This window comes from Chelonoidis abingdonii, chromosome 23, assembly GCF_003597395.2.
Source record: "Chelonoidis abingdonii isolate Lonesome George chromosome 23, CheloAbing_2.0, whole genome shotgun sequence".
NCBI classification, from domain to species: domain Eukaryota; kingdom Metazoa; phylum Chordata; order Testudines; family Testudinidae; genus Chelonoidis; species Chelonoidis abingdonii.
In genome coordinates, this window is record NC_133791.1 from 363,147 (window position 1) to 382,424 (window position 19,278).

General features: G+C 39.8%; 1 protein-coding gene across 7 annotated transcripts in view; it reads right to left on the reverse strand.

The window, feature by feature from the left end:
- Positions 1-4,171: 4,171 nt before the first annotated feature.
- The window catches only part of CAMTA1 (calmodulin binding transcription activator 1), an 871,256-nt gene continuing 856,149 nt past the window's right edge, over positions 4,172-19,278 (reverse strand). For 4 of the 7 annotated variants that reach the window (XM_075060206.1, XM_075060205.1, XM_032763753.2 and 1 more), the window contains 2 exons: positions 13,888-14,069; positions 4,172-7,524 (listed from right to left, as the gene is read on the reverse strand). In XM_075060206.1, coding sequence (XP_074916307.1) covers positions 7,461-7,524; positions 13,888-14,069 — 246 coding nt within the window. In that variant the 3' untranslated portion in view covers positions 4,172-7,460. Of the gene's footprint in view, positions 7,525-13,887; positions 14,070-19,278 lie in introns of those variants that run through there. The other 3 variants (XM_075060207.1, XM_075060208.1, XM_075060209.1) reach the window with 2 other exon arrangements.

The window sequence follows — 19,278 nt, forward strand, 5'->3', positions numbered from 1 at the left end:
AGGAAAAACTTTCTGACTATTAGAAAAGTTAAGCTCCGGAAACACCTGTCAGGGATGGTCTAGATTAACTTGGTCCTGCCACAACATAGGGGAGTGGACTTGATGACTTCTTGAGGTCCTTTCCAATCCTACATTTCTATGATTCTGTGATCCCTGAAAGATATAACTTCAGGATTTTCCATGCTCTTTTATCAGTTTTTTTTTTTTGCATTCTATCAAGCTTTTGACTTCACTGTAAGCTTTTCATTACAAGGTTATTTAAAGCAGACAGTAAAACAAGGTGGGTGTTTTTTTGTTGTCTATTTGAGCTGGTTTGTTCAGTCATTTTTTAAGAAAGAGTAAGGGATAATTCTGGGATACTGTCCCCTAATTCTTCACTCAAGAAAGCTAATATTCTAGGTGTTATATGAGACTGAGAGATTGGCTGAGCACAATCACCATTATTTATTTTGACAGCACCTACTAGTGTACTAGGTGCCTCCTAATTCAGTCAAAAGATATGATTCCTGCCTCAAGGAGCTTACAGACTAATTTTTAACACGACACAAGGAGATGTTAATAAGAGAATGGTAGAGGAGGAAGGATGGGGCAACATCAGTAAGAGAACAGTTTCATAGAGAAGGCTAGTGCACAGCATGAGTAAGCAAAGATTTTTTTGTTTCCTGTCTACGTTCTAGCTGGGGATCCAAAAGTGCTTTATACCTAATTGAGTAAGCTTCAACACCCCATTGCACAGTATTATCACCCTTGTTTTATAGCTGAAGAGGCTAAGGGACAGACAAGTGACGTGACACAAAATCTGGAGCATAGCCAGGCAAGTTGCTGATACACTCCTGTATTGTCATTGACTTTCTAAAGTGTTTTGGAGCTTACCACAATATGCAAATAGTAACATAAAATCAAATTCTGATTCTAGCTGAAGGGCATGTGGCATCCCTCAACTTCAGGCCACTGCCTCAAAAAATTGGTCGGTGCTGACTAAGGGAGTCCAGCTACCACTCATGAGCTTGACTGTGCAATTCCCCAGAGTGAACCCAGACTGTCAGCTCAGGAAGTGAGGGATGAGGTTGGGACTTTAACTCATTCACTTTCTGGGACAAACTAATTGTAGCTTTTATTATTGACCTCTACATTTTTCTTGTGCTGGATATGGATTGTAATGGGGTAAAATGTTCAAAGGTGCCTAAGTCTCATTCACTGCATCATTAAGGGCCTGCTCCTGTTTCTGGTGATGTTAATGGCAAAGCTTTCTTTACTATAATGGACACACGACTGGACCCTGCATTCCCCCTATGGTGGTTGGCAAATTTAGGGTAAATGTAGAATCCAAATGCCACACTCTGACCTGGAACTGTTCTTACTCTGATTACTATCATATGTTGAATGGGTTAATCATGAGATTAATGACACACACTTTTACACAACAGATTTTTTTGTGTGTGTGCTCTAATAGCTTTATAAAGACAGGAAGAATTATTTGCTATATTACATCAGTATCCAGCTCTGGTTCAAAGCCATTTATATGCCTGTTAAATGCATTAACCAGAAATTAATTCTGCATTAAGTGTGACTTAAGAACATAAGAATGGCCATACTAGGTCAGACCAAAGGTCCATCCAGCCCAGTATCCTGTCTATTGACAGTGGCCAATGCTAGGTGCCCCAGAGGGAATGAACCTAACAGGCAATGATCAAGTGATCTCTCTCCTAATTCATCCATCACCACCCTCTGACAAACAGAGGCTAGGAACACCATTCCTTACCATTCTGGCTAATAGCCATTAATCGACTTAACCTCCATGAATTTATCCAGTTCTCTTCTAAACCCTGTTATAGTCCTAGCCTTCACAACCTCCTCAGGCAAGGAGTTCCACAGTTGACTGTGTGCTGTGTGAAGAACTTCCTTTTGTTTTAAACCTGCTGCCCATTAATTTCATTTGGTGGCCCCTAGTTCATATATTATGGGAACAAGTAAATAACTTTTCCTTATTCACTTCATGATTTTATATACCTCTGTCATATCCCCCCTTAGTCTCCTCTTTTCCAAGCTGAAGAGTCCTGGCCTCTTTAATCTCTCCTCATATGGGACCCTCTCCAAACCCCTAATCATTTTAGTTGCCCTTCTCTGAACCTTTTCAAATGCCAGTATATCTTTTTTGAGAGGAGACCACATCTGTATGCAGTATTCAGACTTTTTGGATTTTGTTTCTAAAGGCCTCATGGAACTTTTAAAATTACTTTTTATTCTGTCCCTCTGTGTAGAGTTTTGGAATTTATTAGACACTGCCTCATGGATTCTGTTGGAAACTTGGGACTTAGTCTCTGCCTTTACAGAGAGTACCTTATTTAAGAAGTACAGAAAGTATTGTGCTCTCAGAAAGTTGAAAATAGCTAGATGAAATGTATTTTATTATATATTTGTGTTACAGTTGTGTCTGGAGGTCTTGATCAGGATTGGGGCCCCATTGGGATAGGTGCTGGCCAAATATTTCTTCCTACTTTCTTGTGTTCTGTTTTATTTTATTCAGTTATAAAAATTGTGCATTTATAATCTTCCTGGATATAATATTTCATTGTTTTTTTCTGAAGGAGCATTGTTGTTTAATGGAAAACTCACTATTCCCCTGGTCAGCATTTTGTAAGTGCACACAGAATTGCACTTCTCAGTATGACTCTGATACTTGGGAAAAATGGCCAAATTCATCTCTAGTGGAATTTATCATAATATAAATTGAATAATTTATTTGCTCAATTTTGAGTTATTTTCCAAAAAATTAGACGACATCTTTTTTTACTGGTATTCTATCATCTTACATGTTTGCTCAAATAATTCACAAATGTATTTGTATGATGATTTATTCCAGGCATTTCATGAAGTATTTAAAATAAATTATGATAGATTCTAATCTCAGCATAAGGCTCTGCTGAATTTTATTAGCTTTAGAGGAGCTAGTGCAGTGGTGGGCAAGCTATGGCCCGCATACGGCCCGTCAGGGTAATCCACTGGCGGGCCACCAGACAGTGTTTACATTGCCGCCTGCAGCTCCCAGTGGCCGCATTACCCATGTGGACTGCACATTGCCCACCACTGTGCTAGAGAGGGGAGGAATTTGCCCCACAAATTTAAATACAGTTGGATTTTCTAAGCTTCTGTGAATTGCATCCATCTTGCTAAAAATTGTCATTTGTGATGTGAACAAGAGGGGAGCCCAGAGTCAGAGAAACTGGTTACCTTTCTGCTGTAAAGTCTGGTTTAACTGTCATAAGAACATTTCTTTTCCCCTGGAATAAGGAAAAAAAAAAAAAGGGAAAAGGCGCCTCACATAGCATTTGCCTCCTGCTGCCAGACTCGGAAGCAAGACGCCAGAACCACTGAGTTGTACCTGAGTCTCCCATGTGGTAGGTGCCGAACACTATGATGAGAGTCTTTGAGCTGAATTTAGAACATCTTAAACTAAAACAATAAGCTGTGATAGGCAGTGCATTTCTGAGTAATTATAATGCACCTTGGGGTTATCATGAAAGCCTGAATCTGAAGGCTAAGTCAGTTTTACTACTTGAAATCCAAATATAGCTCTGATATGTACTGGTGTACTGGAACAATTTACTAAGGGTTGTGGTGGATTCTCCATCTCTGACCATTTTAAAATCAAGATTGGATGTTTTTCTAAAAGATGTGGTCTAGAAATTATTTTGGTCCCTTCTATGAAATAAGCCTGATGAAGAGCATACATTAAAAACCACAGAAAAAAGTCAGGCCTGTGACTATATAATATACATCATCAATACCCAGGCTGAGAGGTCCAAGTGGACTTCCAGTTTTTCACTCGTTGATAATTTTGATTAGATAAGTGTGTTTCCTATTTCCTAGCGTCCCTCTTTTGAAATAGTTGTTAACTATAGATTTTAAGGACCACATTCTCCTCTCACATGAGTACATGGATCCCATTGAGTCCAAGGGGAGCTGTACACACACTAGAAGCAGAATTTGTTTAAAAAATTATGTCTGCCTTTGAAATTCAGTCAGTTAAGAGACTATGTGAGTTTACAAGTAGGTCTTCTAAGTGTGTGACAGAGATCCATACTTTACAAGGATATATATAATTACTTGAGGAATCTTCAGCTCCTTGATTAAAATGGAAGAGAAAATGTTAAAAGAAATACACTTAGTATGGGGAAATTTTTTGTTTTTAATTTACAGCAGAAAGAATATAAAGCATTCAGAAAACATTTTCCATATTTTAAGGGCAATTCAAAACATTTTGCATGGTTCCAGCAGCTGAGTTCTTCAACAGATCCATTGATTCAGTGATGCTTTACATGCACAGTTACAAAAATAAAACTTACAAAAAAGAGACATCTATACTAGTTTTACATGCAAGTCTTGGGGACCCCCTGTTGGGCACCAACTACTGTGTGGAACTGCTGTAAGCGTGCAACCATATAGGGAGTTCATGTTATATTCTTTATTTCTTTCACACAGTATTACTTATGTCAAACATGTTACACAAAGGAGCAATTCCATATTCAGGAGGCAGAAGAAGGTCCTGCTCCTGGCACTTGGGAATCCCGATTATCCAAGAAAGCTGCACTTACGTATCTTCTATCAGAAATAAGTTCCACAGTCAAGAAAGGGGTAAGCAAAAAAGCTTTTTCAATGGGAGAGCATTTTTAGTGGTCACATTCACTGAAAGGTTACAACCCTGTTCAGCAAAGTACTTAAGGATATACTTAACTTTAAGCATGTGAGTAGTCCCATTAAGTTAATGAAACTACTCATATGGCTAACATTAAGAATATGTGTAAATATTTTGCTGTATCAGGGTCTTTATCAGTAGATACACCATCAGGCCCATGGATCTGGAAGGGTAACTTGAAATAGCTCTGTATTTTACTGAAAATTTAAGTACAAATATAAGGGGTTAAAATGTTTTCACTGAGGTCATTACTCTTGTTAGGAAAAGACCAATTATATTTGTCATAATGCCAGTCAATGGGACAAACATTTATATTTCAAAATGTCAGAGTATTTCCAGTATTAATACAGAGCATTCCAGTTCATTCCAAAGGAGTTTATTTTCAAATTCCGTTCCCATTATTTGTGTGTGGAATAGTTAATGTGTAAGGTTCCATTTCAATAAAATATATGAAAATTATGAGGCTGCCACAGTGTGGGAGCCAGACAATTTTTTTTTTTTTTTATTGAATCAGGTCATAAAGCAGCAGTTCACAAATGTACAGAGTTCTGATAAAGAGCTATATGCGCATATATTGTAATTCAATGCTGGCAGTGAAAGGAAGTAATTAAAAACCAGGTACAATTATAGAAAAGGCACCAAGAGCACTGACCCCAGTTTTTTGCCACAGTCTTTGTGTTTACCCTTCTTTTAAAGACACCAGTTTAAAAGCTTCTCATTTGTGAATATTTTTAGGCTTCACAAAAAGCCTGGAGTTGAAACATTTTAGTTGGTGGCCAGGATCAAGTAGAGCAACTATTCCAAAACTAACCATGTAAAATTTACACCAACTATTTGGAAATTTTAAACTGGTACTAGCAACATAAAGTCACAGAAGCAATTTCTGATTTCAGCTACACTTGTGTAAATCCAGAGTAACTGCACTGACTTCAGGAGATTTACTCCTGATATATACTAATGTAATTAAGCTCAGGCCCCTATTGTCTAAACTTCATGACAATTTTTAATTAGTATTTCAATTTTAAAAGTATCTGATTTCTTTGGCTCCTCACTATGTGGAAATAGCAATATACCATGACACCCCTACAAGACCAGTTTGCATCTTTTTAAGTTTTACTTTTTATTTTTTTAAATTTTTGTGCATTTTTATTACATTTTCTGACTTCCAGCAGGAGATATGAAAATGTGAAACATATTTTCTACTTTCATACTATTTCTTTTTTCAGTTTATGTTCATTCTAAGTGTTCTTTATTGGAGTGAGTGTATGGTGTTAAGCTAGATACGTTTTTGTATTCTTATGATTATCTGCTTTGCAAAAGTAACTTAATTTTCTTAAGCAATATTAGCATTCACATTACTTGGCACCATTGGCAAAAAATTAAAATAAAATAAAATAAAATAAACGTCCTGGTAGCCAAAATCAAATGTAAACATATCCTTTTTTAGTAAAGTTACTCTGCCTTTTTTCCTAAGTCTAAATACAGTAGCTCTTTTTTTATTTTTTGCAGTTTAGTCATGCTTTAGCAAAATGTTCTTCTAATGAACATTTAAAATAAAGTTTCTTATAGTGAAATAAAGTTTTTGTTTCATTTTACAGACCATAGCCACTAATGCTTTGCTTTTTTCATTTCTTTTTTCTTGAATTCATGCACATATCTCTTTTAATATATACAATATGTACAAACAATACATCCACACTCTTTTCGCTCAGACAAAACTATACAAATAATAATTTTATCTTGCCAAGTTATTGACCCTTTGTGAATAAAATATTTAGTAATTAATCAATATATTCCCTTTCAAATATTATTTCTCATTTTCCATTTCTACCTTCTATATATACAGAAACTGCCCAGATTTTGATGAAATAGCCAAAATAAGAAATTTACTGGCCAGGATGGAGCACCACTCTGATCTTTAGGTGGTATAAATGTCCAGGCAACATATGTACGTGACTGCTCAGAACAACAAAATTACTGTTTAAAAAAAAGAGCGCTACATACGTTACAAACTGTTTTAAGTAAATAATTAAAAGTAAGGCCAGAAAATAAAGTGCTGAATATGAGAATAAGTACATGACCCTTGAAATATTTGCAGGTTCTAGAAAAAATACCAAAAAAGGAACTTTTAAAAACTTGCTCAAGCTGCTCTCTTTATTTCCCATGCATTACCCGTTTGCCTCATATGCCAACCCACTCTAAATTTCCAGGGGATGTATTAAAAACCTGCAGATTTAAAAAGTTGCATTAAGTGTGCTGTAGAGAGATTCAAATAAAAAGAAAGGACAGAAGTGCAAAGGAAATGAGAATGCATGTACCCAATAAAGATTTACTGATCTAAGCCCCTCCACTGACTCTTGAAGCTTCAGTTTCTTGGAGATGATTGACAGGTGCAGGAATAGCATTCTTGTGTTGCTTGTGCATTCCCACCTTTTCTTAACAATATTTTTGGTATAATATTTGTACAGTTCCACACGTTTTAATACAGCCCTATATGAAAAGGATAATTAATCGCTTCTTTTGGAGAGAATGATAAAACTCACAAATTCCTCCTGGTGTCTTTTTTCCCTTGATCCAACAGAAGATTGAGTTCCAAGATGTCTTGCTGAACAAATTAAAAGTTGTCCATGAAAGTGCAAATGCAATGACCAAAACATTACTGTTAAAATCCTGCAGCTGAGATTCCCAGAACTGCAGTGGGTTTTTTGTTGTTGTTGCATGTCTCTGCTAAAAACAGAAAATGAAAACAGTCTGAAAAGCAATGTCACATTGCTACGGGATGCTGCTGTGTATCTTCAAGTTCCTTGGCCTTTTTCAATTCTTTCACTCTGAAACAATAAAAAGGCCCTCTATAACATTTCTATTCCAAAAGAATTTCAACAGGCAAAAGTCAAAGGGATCCCTTGCTACAACTTCCAGTATGAAGTAGCCATCACCTTAAGAAAACTCAGGAGTACAAATAAGAAAGAACCTCCTGATATAGTAAACAATTGGGAGCCAGGGAAGGGGAGGAAAAAACTCATTCAGAAGGAAGAATTCACCTTTTGCAACCCATTTCTGGACATCTTTAATACCCAAATTCATTCTACTATCAAATCATCTTATCTAATTAATTGTCTTTTATGACTGCTTTTCATCAATTGCTTTTCTGCTGCTGCCTCATGTACCAGATAATTTGAGCAACATGCACTTTCTGTGCTGCCCCTTTTTCACTGAACATGGGCAGATGCTGCTGCATCCAGCATTGTGGAGAGAACAGATTTATTCCAGACTTCCATGGCAAAGTTCTACTTAATTTATACAGTACCTTAGATTAATAGAATTTACATGTGTGTATGGACTTTATACTGGCATCAGTGTAAGCAGATACGTTACTTCAATTTATTGTCTCAGTCTGACTATCAGTATCTGCATAGTCTGGATATTTGTAGGATATATTTATTTGTATCTTCATAATCCCCAGTCAGGGACACAGTCTCTCCATGGAGTACTAACTCTGTAAAGAGCATGCAGATGCTACAGTTGCAAGAACTTTAGAAATGGAAGTGAATTCATTGATTTATGTAGCACCTATCACCATTGGATCTAGGTGCTTATTTACAAAGCTGTAGTATATTAGTTAAACTATGTAACTTAGTAAAACTATGAAAGTATGGGAAATTTAAAACTAAACAAATTAAATGACTTGTGTCATGCCTGGAAACCCATTAAGGCTGCTACTTGGCTAACATACTCTTGATTTTTGTTGCTATGTCACTTCACCGAGGCTTCCTTAAAGTGACTAAATGAACAACTGCAGCCATCTAGAATTGATCTAGGCTATCAAACTCTCAAGGCTTTATCAAGTTGCTTAGTAATGAACCCAGCTTCAAGGGAGAGAGTTTGGGGTCCCAGTCATCATTAGGGAGGGAATGAGTTGTTAATGCAGTTCTGTATACCTCTGCTTTTGTCTCCACTTTGTATAGCTCAGTCTAACTCTTGGTCAAACAAAGCATTCAATGTCACCAAAAAGCTGCATAGTTTTTTTGTACTGGAGTTGAAGTAGCTCTTTAGGACTATATAACCCATATGCTTTTGACTATTTTTTATTACAATATACACTACTTAGTAAAATAATTTTAGACATTCTAGCTAGTCATAGACTCATTTCTATGAACCATCAAAATGCATTAACTCCAGTTCAGAATGAACAGCATGTTAAATCTGATGTCAGATGCAGTGTGTATTGGAATAAGTTACTATATACAGAAACACATCTATGTGGAAAAAACATGCCTGACTCTGCATGTCCTTGCTCAGTTATTCTGAGGGTAGTTTTCCCCCAAAAGGTTGTGATTATGACCCAAAGTAGAAGGATTTAGCAGAGCACATCCGCGGTTGTTAGTATATTAACTTCTTAAGCAAATTGACCTAGAGACACTACAAGGGGATAGATTCAGAGGTGCTTTAAAAAGTATTTCAAGTTTCACATCTGCAAGCAGGGCCGGTGCAACCCATTAGGCCACCTAGGCGGTCACCTAGGGCGCTAGCATTTGGTGGGGGGTGGTAGAGGGGCAGGGGGGCACGGGACGGAGGGGAACCGCTCCCCGCCCCAGCTCCACTTCCTCCCTTGAGCATGCCACCCCGCTCTGCTTCTCTCCCTCCCAGGCTTGTGGCACCAAACAGCTGATTGGTGCTGCAAGCCTGGGAGGCGGGAGAAGTGGAGTGTCAACAGCATGCTCGGGGAGGAGGCGGAGCAGAGGTGAGCTTGGGCGGGGAGCTGCGGGGGGAGGGGGGCACCTCAGGGCAGAGAGGGGGGGGGGAGCTGCCATGGGGAGGTGGCACCAAACAGCTGATTGGTGCTGCAAGCCTGGGAGGCGGGAGAAGTGGAGTGTCAACAGCATGCTCAGGGAGGAGGCGGAGCAGAGGTGAGCTTGGGCGTGGAGTTCCCCTGTGTGCCACCCCTCCCCCTTACTTGCTGCAGGCGGCCCTCCTCGCATCCCCCTGTCCCAGCTCCATCTGCCTAAATGCCGACGACGACCAGGGCGGCCGANGCAGAGGGGGGGGGCTGCCGTAGGCAGGGGCGCCTTAGGGTGGAGGACTGCCTTGGGGGCAGGGAGGGCGCAAGGTGGAAGTTTTGCCTAGGGCACAAAACATCCTTGCACCCGCTCTGTCTTTAAATGGGCATAAGGGCATCCAACTAAATCAATGAATGTAACAGAGCCATAGGTTAGCATAATTGAGATGCTATGGGGATAGAACAGAGGCGCTTAGCAGAAAGAGCAACTAATAGAGTGCAAATTAAAGTAGGTATCCACCACTACATTATCTTTTGGCCCTCTGTGCAAAGGGACTCCTTTATACTTACATATTGATGTGTAACCACTACAAACTTACACATCATCTCTGAATTTTGCCCAGTGACTGTATTTTCAATTTCAAATCAGAGCTGTAGCATTTAGGACGTCCTGTAAGCTTGTGACACTGGGGGACATGGGCTCCAGCAATGAATGAATGAATCACACGAGTAGTATGCATGCATTTAGAACATTACTAATTGTCTTTATTTTACTGAAGTGTTTGAGAATTCCATGCTTGGGAGGACATAGAGTGTGGATATTGTTGATCAAAAATGAAAATAGGGTCTGCAGTATTTCATCACGTGTGGCATGACTCTGAAGCCCTGGCTACACTAACAACATGAACTATGGCTGAAAGTGGCATCTCACTCCCACTTTCTGAAACACTAAACTGTTTTGACTGACACTAGGATTTAAACCATTCCAGTACAGATTCAGGGAGCCCCATTGCTGTAAAACAATGATTCAATTTTGTAGTGTAGTCAAAGTATCATTGCACTGAAAGACATGTTAAAGGCTAGCTTTTCCTTTCTGCTGTAAGGGGCCTAAGGTGAAATCCTGCTCCAGTGAAGTCAATGGTGAAACTCCCACTGACTTCAATAGATCCAGAATTTCACTTCAGTTGCCTGAGAGGAATTCTCCATTCTGTGTCCTATGGAGGTTACTCCCTATTCTCTCTTTGCAGCTCACTGTGGTTCTGCTAATTATCTGGTGGTCCTGTTCGTGTATTACAGGATATACGTATTCAGAACCAGTAGAGGGAATTTATAATACTGTACTTACACACAATAAACACAAACTCAGAATATTCTTAATTTGTTAAAACTTAAGCTCTCTTTCCATGCAGCAGGAAAGTGTAAAGTTACTTCTCCCTAGATGTGCACTAGTTCACATTTTATGTTGAGACTAATCACACATATACAAAAGATATCACCTACGATGCAGGACAGGTAGTGCAACTTGTGCATTTTTCGGTTGCACCTCTTACTGTAATATAAAATTCACCTGTTATTACTATAGGTCTCATTGAGAACATGCACGATTGGTAAGCTATGGCTCTTACTGATACATGCTGTATCCATGTCTAGCACTTCAACATGCAAGTTCTACACTAACAGAGCACACTTTTGCTGGAAAAATGCAAGACATGCTTTGCTGGCAACTTCAACCTAGGACATGCAACATCTGTACTGGTGCATACCTGTTTAACTGGAATATGCATGCTAATACAAGTTGATTACTGTAGCATTCAATATTTGCACTAGTACAGATCCTGTTCACAAATATGCAACACCTTTCTTGGTCAAATGAGTCCTGTACTAGTTACTAGGTCTGTAGGCTTGTACAAATTTTGGAACTGCAGTGTTGATTGTTGCTTAAACATAAGAACATACCATTCCTGAGTTTCCCATATATGAAATACAAAACAATGGCTTGTTCATTAGTGAAAGATGCTGCAGTGTGCACAATTACATTCACAGACCGCATGTGCTTCACAACCTTGTATTCCACAATATTTGGAAAATGACTTAAAGATGATGGCAGTTAATACTTTTTGAATTTGCTAAATTTTCCCACACAGTCAATAGCTGTGTGAGCAGGGAGGGGAAGGGGAAGGGGAAGGGGATAGGAGAGCGTATGTTTGTACCGGTAGTCATTTATTTTTATAACGTACTGCATGTTAATACAAAGATTATTCCTAAACAGTGTCAAAGTTGTGGTAACACAGACAGCAATCAAGAAGATTAAATCAAAGGATGATGTTTTATCTTTAACTCAGACTTAGAAAAGCAGGGGCCAAGTGAAATATCCCAATACTAGGGGGTTCCTTGGCCAACATAGAGCTACTAAAATTGCTCTGCCTGTGCTCTTCACTGCTCCTCAGTAAAAGGGGCCTGGCTCTAGTAGAGTAGGCTCTGGCTGTTCTTGGCTGGCTCAGTGCAGCTAAAATGTAAACTGAAGCACCTCTGAGGCTGCTCTTTTTTATAGTTGGACTGGGCAGGCCTGTAAGTTTGGGTAGAACAGAGATGGCACAAAGATCTCTCTTTTCTCCAGCCCTGTGCCAAGTGCAAAAATAAAGAAACAGCATCAGTCAAGGTCTTCTTTAGATCCATTCTGAGCTGTTTTTAAAATTATGTTTGAGACAAAACATATACATGTTTTTCTTATATAGAATTTAAAATATTTAATGACCAAATAGCTCTGAACTGCTCTCAAGTGAACTTGAGTTAATGTTCTTGAACTGATGATTTTTTGTCCAGTAGTTCATTCAGAAGTCTTGCCTAAAAAGTGCACAATGCAAGTCCTTCAGAAACCCTCTGGAAAGTAGTTACTCTTGTCACCAGCAGCAGCCTTTACTCCAGTTTAATACTTCCATAATTAAACAAAAAGCATTTCTTGATTAGTGCCAGTTTTATTTGATGATGTTTTTTACAGTGATATAAGCTAGAACAGGGAACAGGCCAGCTATCTTCCATTTACTAGCACTCGGTGGAAAAAAAGTACAAACTAAAATTCCAAAATTGAAACAATGTGATTCCAAGATGGATTCCTTGACAAATTATAACCCCTGTAAATAGAAATTCATAATAGCAGTGCTGCTCACACAGCGCACAAGAGAGCGATAGCTGGTGCTGCCTTACTGCAACTAGCCAAGACATTCTCTGCACCTTGTTTCATCTCTTTCCACTTTGAATTTCAGGTGGGAAAGGGGGCTGAGGTCTGTGGAGGCTCCCTTCCTTTGAACCTGCCAGGAGTAAAAAATTGCACCAGACTTTTATAAAATGAAGGCAGCATTTGCCCCAGTAAATGACTGATCTCCGCATGGATCATTCATCTAGATCTGAGCAGAATACTGACACTGTGTCTGCACCTTAAGTCAGGGCAGCCATGGGCAGAAGTAGCACAAGGCCAAAGTTTTAGGTGGGGGCTGTAGCTTGTCTCAGCTCTATATGCATGTTCTCATTAGTTAAGGGCAGTTTTGAAAGTGCCTTTTAGTGCTGTGATGTGGCTGACAGGGCTGTTCAAGTAAAGACCTGCTGGTGCTGAAATGTGAACTCTGTAGTCTGAGGCACTGGAGCGCTGCCCCACATGTAGCCATCAAGAAGAGCTGTTATGCTGTTGCATTGGCCCATGTGAAAGGTACACAGAATTGGGAAGAAGGTGAATTTATTTTCTTGTGTATCTGTGTGAGGTAGGGCCCCAGTGTCAAAGGCTCCACTGGAGACCTCTGAATCACACATTTTGGCCAGAGGCCATGCTGGCCACCTCCAGGTACAGGGTCATTCTTCACTAGTGAGTGAAGGGCAGCTGGATTGAGTAAACCAGGATGACAGGGAGTATCACTGCCCCCCTTTATGGTGTTCTAGTAAGTTAACTGTGAGGTCCTTTTAAATGTGAAGAACAGAGGTTTTGAGTTGTGACCCTGTGAAGTGTAAAGATCACAAACAAACCTACAGCTCCTAAAGTGCCCCAGCTAGACAGTTCTCATGACCTTTGGATTTTATTACTTATTCAAATACCATTAAGGAAGTTGCATTGTTATGTGCTGAAGCAATGTAGTGAGCAACAGCCCTAAAAGCCAGCAGCAGTTTGTATTGTATTTCCCTCAAATTTCAAATGAGAATTTGTGAGCAAATGAATTAGGCCCACTTAGAAAAGTTACAGCAGACGATAGCTTCATGGGTAAAGCGTAAGGCAAAGCTATTTCATAAAAATTACTCTATAATGCCCAGCCAGAGAAATGTTCAATGAGTCAGTGAGTTTACAGCAAAAAAGTTCTGGCAATGCTGGAGGTCAGTAATATAAAGAACAGGGTGAATTAGAGCCACAGAAGGCTTTTTAGTCAGTTACCTGTTGCTCTGAGAGCTGAATTGGCTTGTGTGAAATTTGGGAAATGGGAGCTCTTGCCTTTTTCCAGATATCTCATTTGGATTGCAAAACAAAAAAGACAGAAAGGCCCAATAAGAATGACACCCCAGAGCATGGGGTCTGCAATTTAGCATACACATTTGTGCTCCAAAAACATTCAGCCCCTGCAAAAGGTAAACGAAACAAAATTACTTTGGAAACTTTCATTGTAGCCACCTTGACACACACCCCACATGACATTTTTCTTCCATTATCCTTACATCGGATTACTCAGGAGAGGGCTTTGCCCCCTCCCCCTAACATTTCACCCATTCTTAATGTTACTACAAGACACATAAGAAATTGGGTATTTAATGCAATGGCTGCTCCATAGCATACATTTCCTGCTTTTATTAAAAGAACCTTGGTGCACAAGAGTGGGAGAGGCTGTATCTGAACTGCTGGGAGAAGGACTGGCTTGCAGAGAGCAACAGAGTACATTTTATGGGGTTGGTCATTCAGATATGAAATAAAGAAGTTGTACTTACCAGAGTAATTGACATCACGTGGTACATATACCCTCCCAAAAGCAAAGAACCACACATAACCAATGGGATGAAGTTTTTAAAAGGCTACTGCCATAAATGAATTTATTCCTTTTATTATTGCTTGTTTCCTATAGTAACTTTGCTTGTTCTGCCCAACAAAACAGGCTAGAACCTTTGTTGTAAGCAGACACTAATTTAACCAGTACAGCAGTTCAGGAAGACCTGATTGTTATGAATACCAGCTCCTCAGAGTTATGGGAGAAGGGGTCACATCTCTCTGTGAGTGTCTTGTAGCTGCAACCTGCATCTGTATTCTGAACAAAACTTGCACGTGGGAGGTTAATAGGAAGTTTAAACAAAGGACCAGGTCAACCTTTTATATGTTTAGGAGAGAGCAACAGAGATTCAGTATAGCTGAAATCTCTCCAAGGTTCCTTTGGGATGAAAGGAGCTACTAATTGTACGTTATTACCACCAGTTCCTTCTGAAATAGCATGTTATCACTGCTGCAGTAATGTAGCCAAATAATAGTGACTAAATAAGGCCCTTTGAGATCTGCAGCTTTCTTACATAAATCCCACCCAAAAAATATCAACCTGCTCTGGGAAATCTGTTATATTTAATCCAGGTAATTCTTTGGGAGAACACATTCCCTTTGCCTTTTTTATTTTTTTTTTAAAAAGATATTGAAACCTCATAATATAAACTAAAAATTAGGGCTGTCAAGTGATTAAAAAATAATCACAATTAATCAAGCTGTTAAATAATATAATACCATTTATTTAAATATTTTTGGATGTATTATACATTTTCAAATATATTGATTTCAGTTATAACACAGAATACAAAGTGTACAGTGCTCACTTTCTGTTTATTTTTAATACAAATATTTGCACTGTAAAAAACCAAAAAAAATAGTATCAGTTTTAACCTAATACAAGTACTGTTGTGCAATCTCTTTATCATGAAAGTTGAACTTACAAATGTCGAATTATGTGCAAAAAAATAACTGCACTAAAAAATAAAACAATGTAAAACTTTAGAACCTACAAGTTTACTCAGTCCTACTTCAGCCAATTGCTCAGACAAACAAGTTTGGTTACATTTGCAGGAGATAATGATGCCCGCTTCTTGTTTACCATGTCACCTGAAAGTGAAAACACGTGTTTGCATGGCACTGTTGTAATCAGCGTTGCAAGATATTTATGTGCCAGATGTGCTAAAGATTCAGATGTCCCTTCATGCACCATTCCAGAGGATGTGCATCTATGCTGATGACGGGTTCCACTCGATAATAATCCAAAGGAGAGCAGACTGATGCACGTTCATTTTTATCATCTGAGTCAGATGCCACCAGCAGAAGGTTGATTTTTTTTTTTGTTGCTGGTTTGAGTTTTTCTGAAAGCATGCTCCACACCTCATTCCTCTCAGATTTTGGACGGCACTTCAGATTCTTAAACTTTAGGTTGAGTGCTGTAGCTATTTTTAGAAATCTCACATTGGTACCTTCTTTGCATTTTGTGAAATCTGCAGTGACAGTGTTAATAGATCAAACAACATATGCTGGGTCATCATCTCAGGGTTTAACTGATCACCATATTTGGAGTTGGGAAGGAATTTTCCTCCAGGGCAGAATTGGCAGAGGCCCTGGAGGTTTTTGCCTTCCTCTGCAGCATGGGCACAGGTCACTTTGCTGGAGGATTCTCTGCACACTTTAGGTCTTTAAAACCACGATTTGAGGACTCAATAACTCAGACATAGTTAGGGGTTTGTTACCGGAGTGGGTGGGTGAATTCTGTGGCCTGCGTTGTGCAGGAGGTCGACTATATATCATAATGGTCCCTCTGACCTTGAAGTCTATGATCTATCTGAGACTGTTCATAACATTGAAATATATGGACAGAATGTGGGATAAAAACAGACCAAGGGACATTACAATTCTCCTCCAAAGAGTTCAGTCACAAATTTAATTAACGCACTATGTTTTTAACGAACATTATCAGCATGGAAGCATGTCGTCTGGAATGGTAGCTGAAGCATGAAGGGGCATATGAATGTTTAGCATATCTGGCACGTAAATACCTTGTGATGCCAGCTACAATAGTGCTATGTGAATGCCTGTTCTCACTTTCAGGTGGCATTGTAAATAAGAAGCAGGCAGCAGTATCTCCCATAAATTTAAACAAACTTGTTTTTCTTAGCGATTGACTGAACAAGAAGTAGGACTGAGTGGACTTGTAGGCTCTAAAGTTTTACATCGTTTTGGTTTTGAGTGCAGTTATAAAACAAAAAACCCATCTATATTTGTAAATTACACTTTCACGATAGAGATTGAACTACAGTACTTGTATGAGGTGAATTGAAAAAATATTTTTATCATTTTTACAGCGCAAATATTTGTAATAAAAATAATATAAAGTGAGCACTGTATACTTTGTATTCTGTATTATAATAAAAATCAATATAGTTGAAAATGTAGAAAAACATCCAAAAATATTTAATAAATTGCAATTGGTATTCTATTATTTAACAGTGCAATTAATTGCAATTAATTTTTTTAATCCAGTGTGTGTACAAGTGCTGGTGCACTGTGTGGTGTGTACATGCACACACAGTCCAACTGCAACAACAACAAGAGAATGCTTATGTTAAATAAATTCCATTCACAGGTAGCACGGAACCTTCTAGCCGCTGCAGAGCACCACACTAAAATCCCAAGAGCAGATCCTCAGCTGGTATAACTTGCCATAGCTCCACTGACATCAATGATCTGTCCCCCGAATCTCTCTCCCTTCAAAATTATCTGGGTCTTTATTTTCATTATTGAATGTGATGAGAAGGTTACTCACCTTGTGCAATAACTAAGATTCTTCAAGATGAGTGTCCCTGTGGGTGCTCTACTCCAGGTGAAGGTGCGTCCCTGAGCCTTTGCTCAGAAAGTTTTGCAGCAGTGCCAGTACAGGTTGCGCATGCGCAGTGCCTACCTAGCACGCTGTTAGCGCCTCAATAGCACATATGCGATCCAGTCTCCTCAGTTCCTTCTCTACCCTGGAGTCTGCCCCTAACTCTGAAGTAGAAGGGAGGTGGGTAGGTAGTGGAGCACCCACAGGGACACTCATCTCTAAGAACCTCAGTTACTGCATAAGGTCAGTAACCTTCTCTTCTTCAGATGTCCCTGCGGGCGCTCCACTCCAGGTGACTGAAGAGCAGTACCCGCCTAGGATGGTAGGGGCTTTGGAGTTGGCAGAAAAGCAACTGCTAGCACAGTTCGCCCAAGTCGAGTATCTGCCTGAGGGCCTTGCATGACAGCAGAATGTTTAGCAAAGGTACGTTCAGAGGCCCAGGTGGCGGTCCTATAAATGTAATGGGAACGTTGTGCAGGAATGCTACTGATGCCAATATGGATCTGGTAGAGTGCATCGTCATCCCTGCTGGAGGTTGTATGCCTTTTAATTGATAGCATAGTTGAATGCATCTGGATATCCATCTAGAGATACTTTGAGTGGATATGGAGTTACCCTTAGAACTTGATGCTATGGAGATAAAAAGCTTCAGTGAGACTCTAGATGGCTTGGTCCTGTCCAAGTAGAAAGACAGTGCTCTCCTAACATAGAGGGTGTGCAAGTGTTTGTGAGAAGGGTCCCTGAAGAGGGAGTGGGAGGGTGGAGAGGAGGGTATAGACAGGAAAGGAATGGTATAGTCCAATCTGATGATTTCCAGGGCCAATTTGTCTGTGATGATAGCCACCCAATTGGGATACAATGGGAGCAAACGGGCTCCAAAAAGCTGGATGGATGGTGTAAGTGCTGAAACGGGTGAGAGGTCTTCCTGACCCTCAACCAAGATTTCAAATTTGCTTACTGGAGGAACTAGGTTGAGATACCGCTAGTGGTGGAGGGCGTTGTCGCTGTGGTCTCTGCCTCTGTTATTTTTGTTGGTTGCATGGTCTTTGGTGTTGCAGTGTGTAAGACGGGTATCTAGGTTGTTGATACAGTTGATGACTACAGCTGTAGCAGTGGACCTGGGAGCTGTATCAGCAGCATCCAGTGTGGCCTATAGAGCCATGTGTGAAATCATCTGTCCTTCAGAGACCAGACATTTGAATTGTCGTCTCGTTTCCCTCAGGAATGTTATTAATAAATTCCATAAATTTGCCATAATTCCTGTGGTCATATTTGGCAAGTAATGCTGTATAATTCGCCACCCGAAATTGTAGTGTAGAAGAAGAGTATACCTTGCGGCCAAACAGGTCCAGCATCTTACTCTCCTTATCAGAAGGAGTGGACCAAAAGTGTTGTTTGCTCCTTTGATTGGCCGCTTTCACTACCAGCGAGTTTGGTGCTGGGTGTGAAAAGAGGACCTCAGATCAAGGGAACATAATGTTTTTGGACCGTCCTCTTTCAGGTTGGGGGTATTGTAGCTGGAGTTTGCCATGCTGTCTTGGCAGGTTCCATGACGATTCCATTAATGGGCAAAGCTATCTTGGAGGAGGCAGATATCTGCAAGATATCGGTTAAGTCATGCTGAGTTTCCAACACTTCCTCCAGAGCAATCTTAAGCTCATTAGCCACTCTTTTGAACAGGTCCTGAAAATGGATAAAGTCTTTTGCAGTGGTTGGTGGTGGAGGCATAATAGCCTTGTCTGGTGAGGAGATGAATTATTATTGGTTGGAGAGGTGTCTGGAGCCGTGTTCTCTTGTTATTGAATCATGGATTCCTCCCTTCTGTCCACCGCTACAGCCTCCAAAGGTGTAGGTGAAGGTATGGTGTTTTCCCTATGTAGGCTGTGGCACCTGCTATGGTTCCTTCTATAGGGACCCCAGGGACTCCAGTATGGCCAGTGACC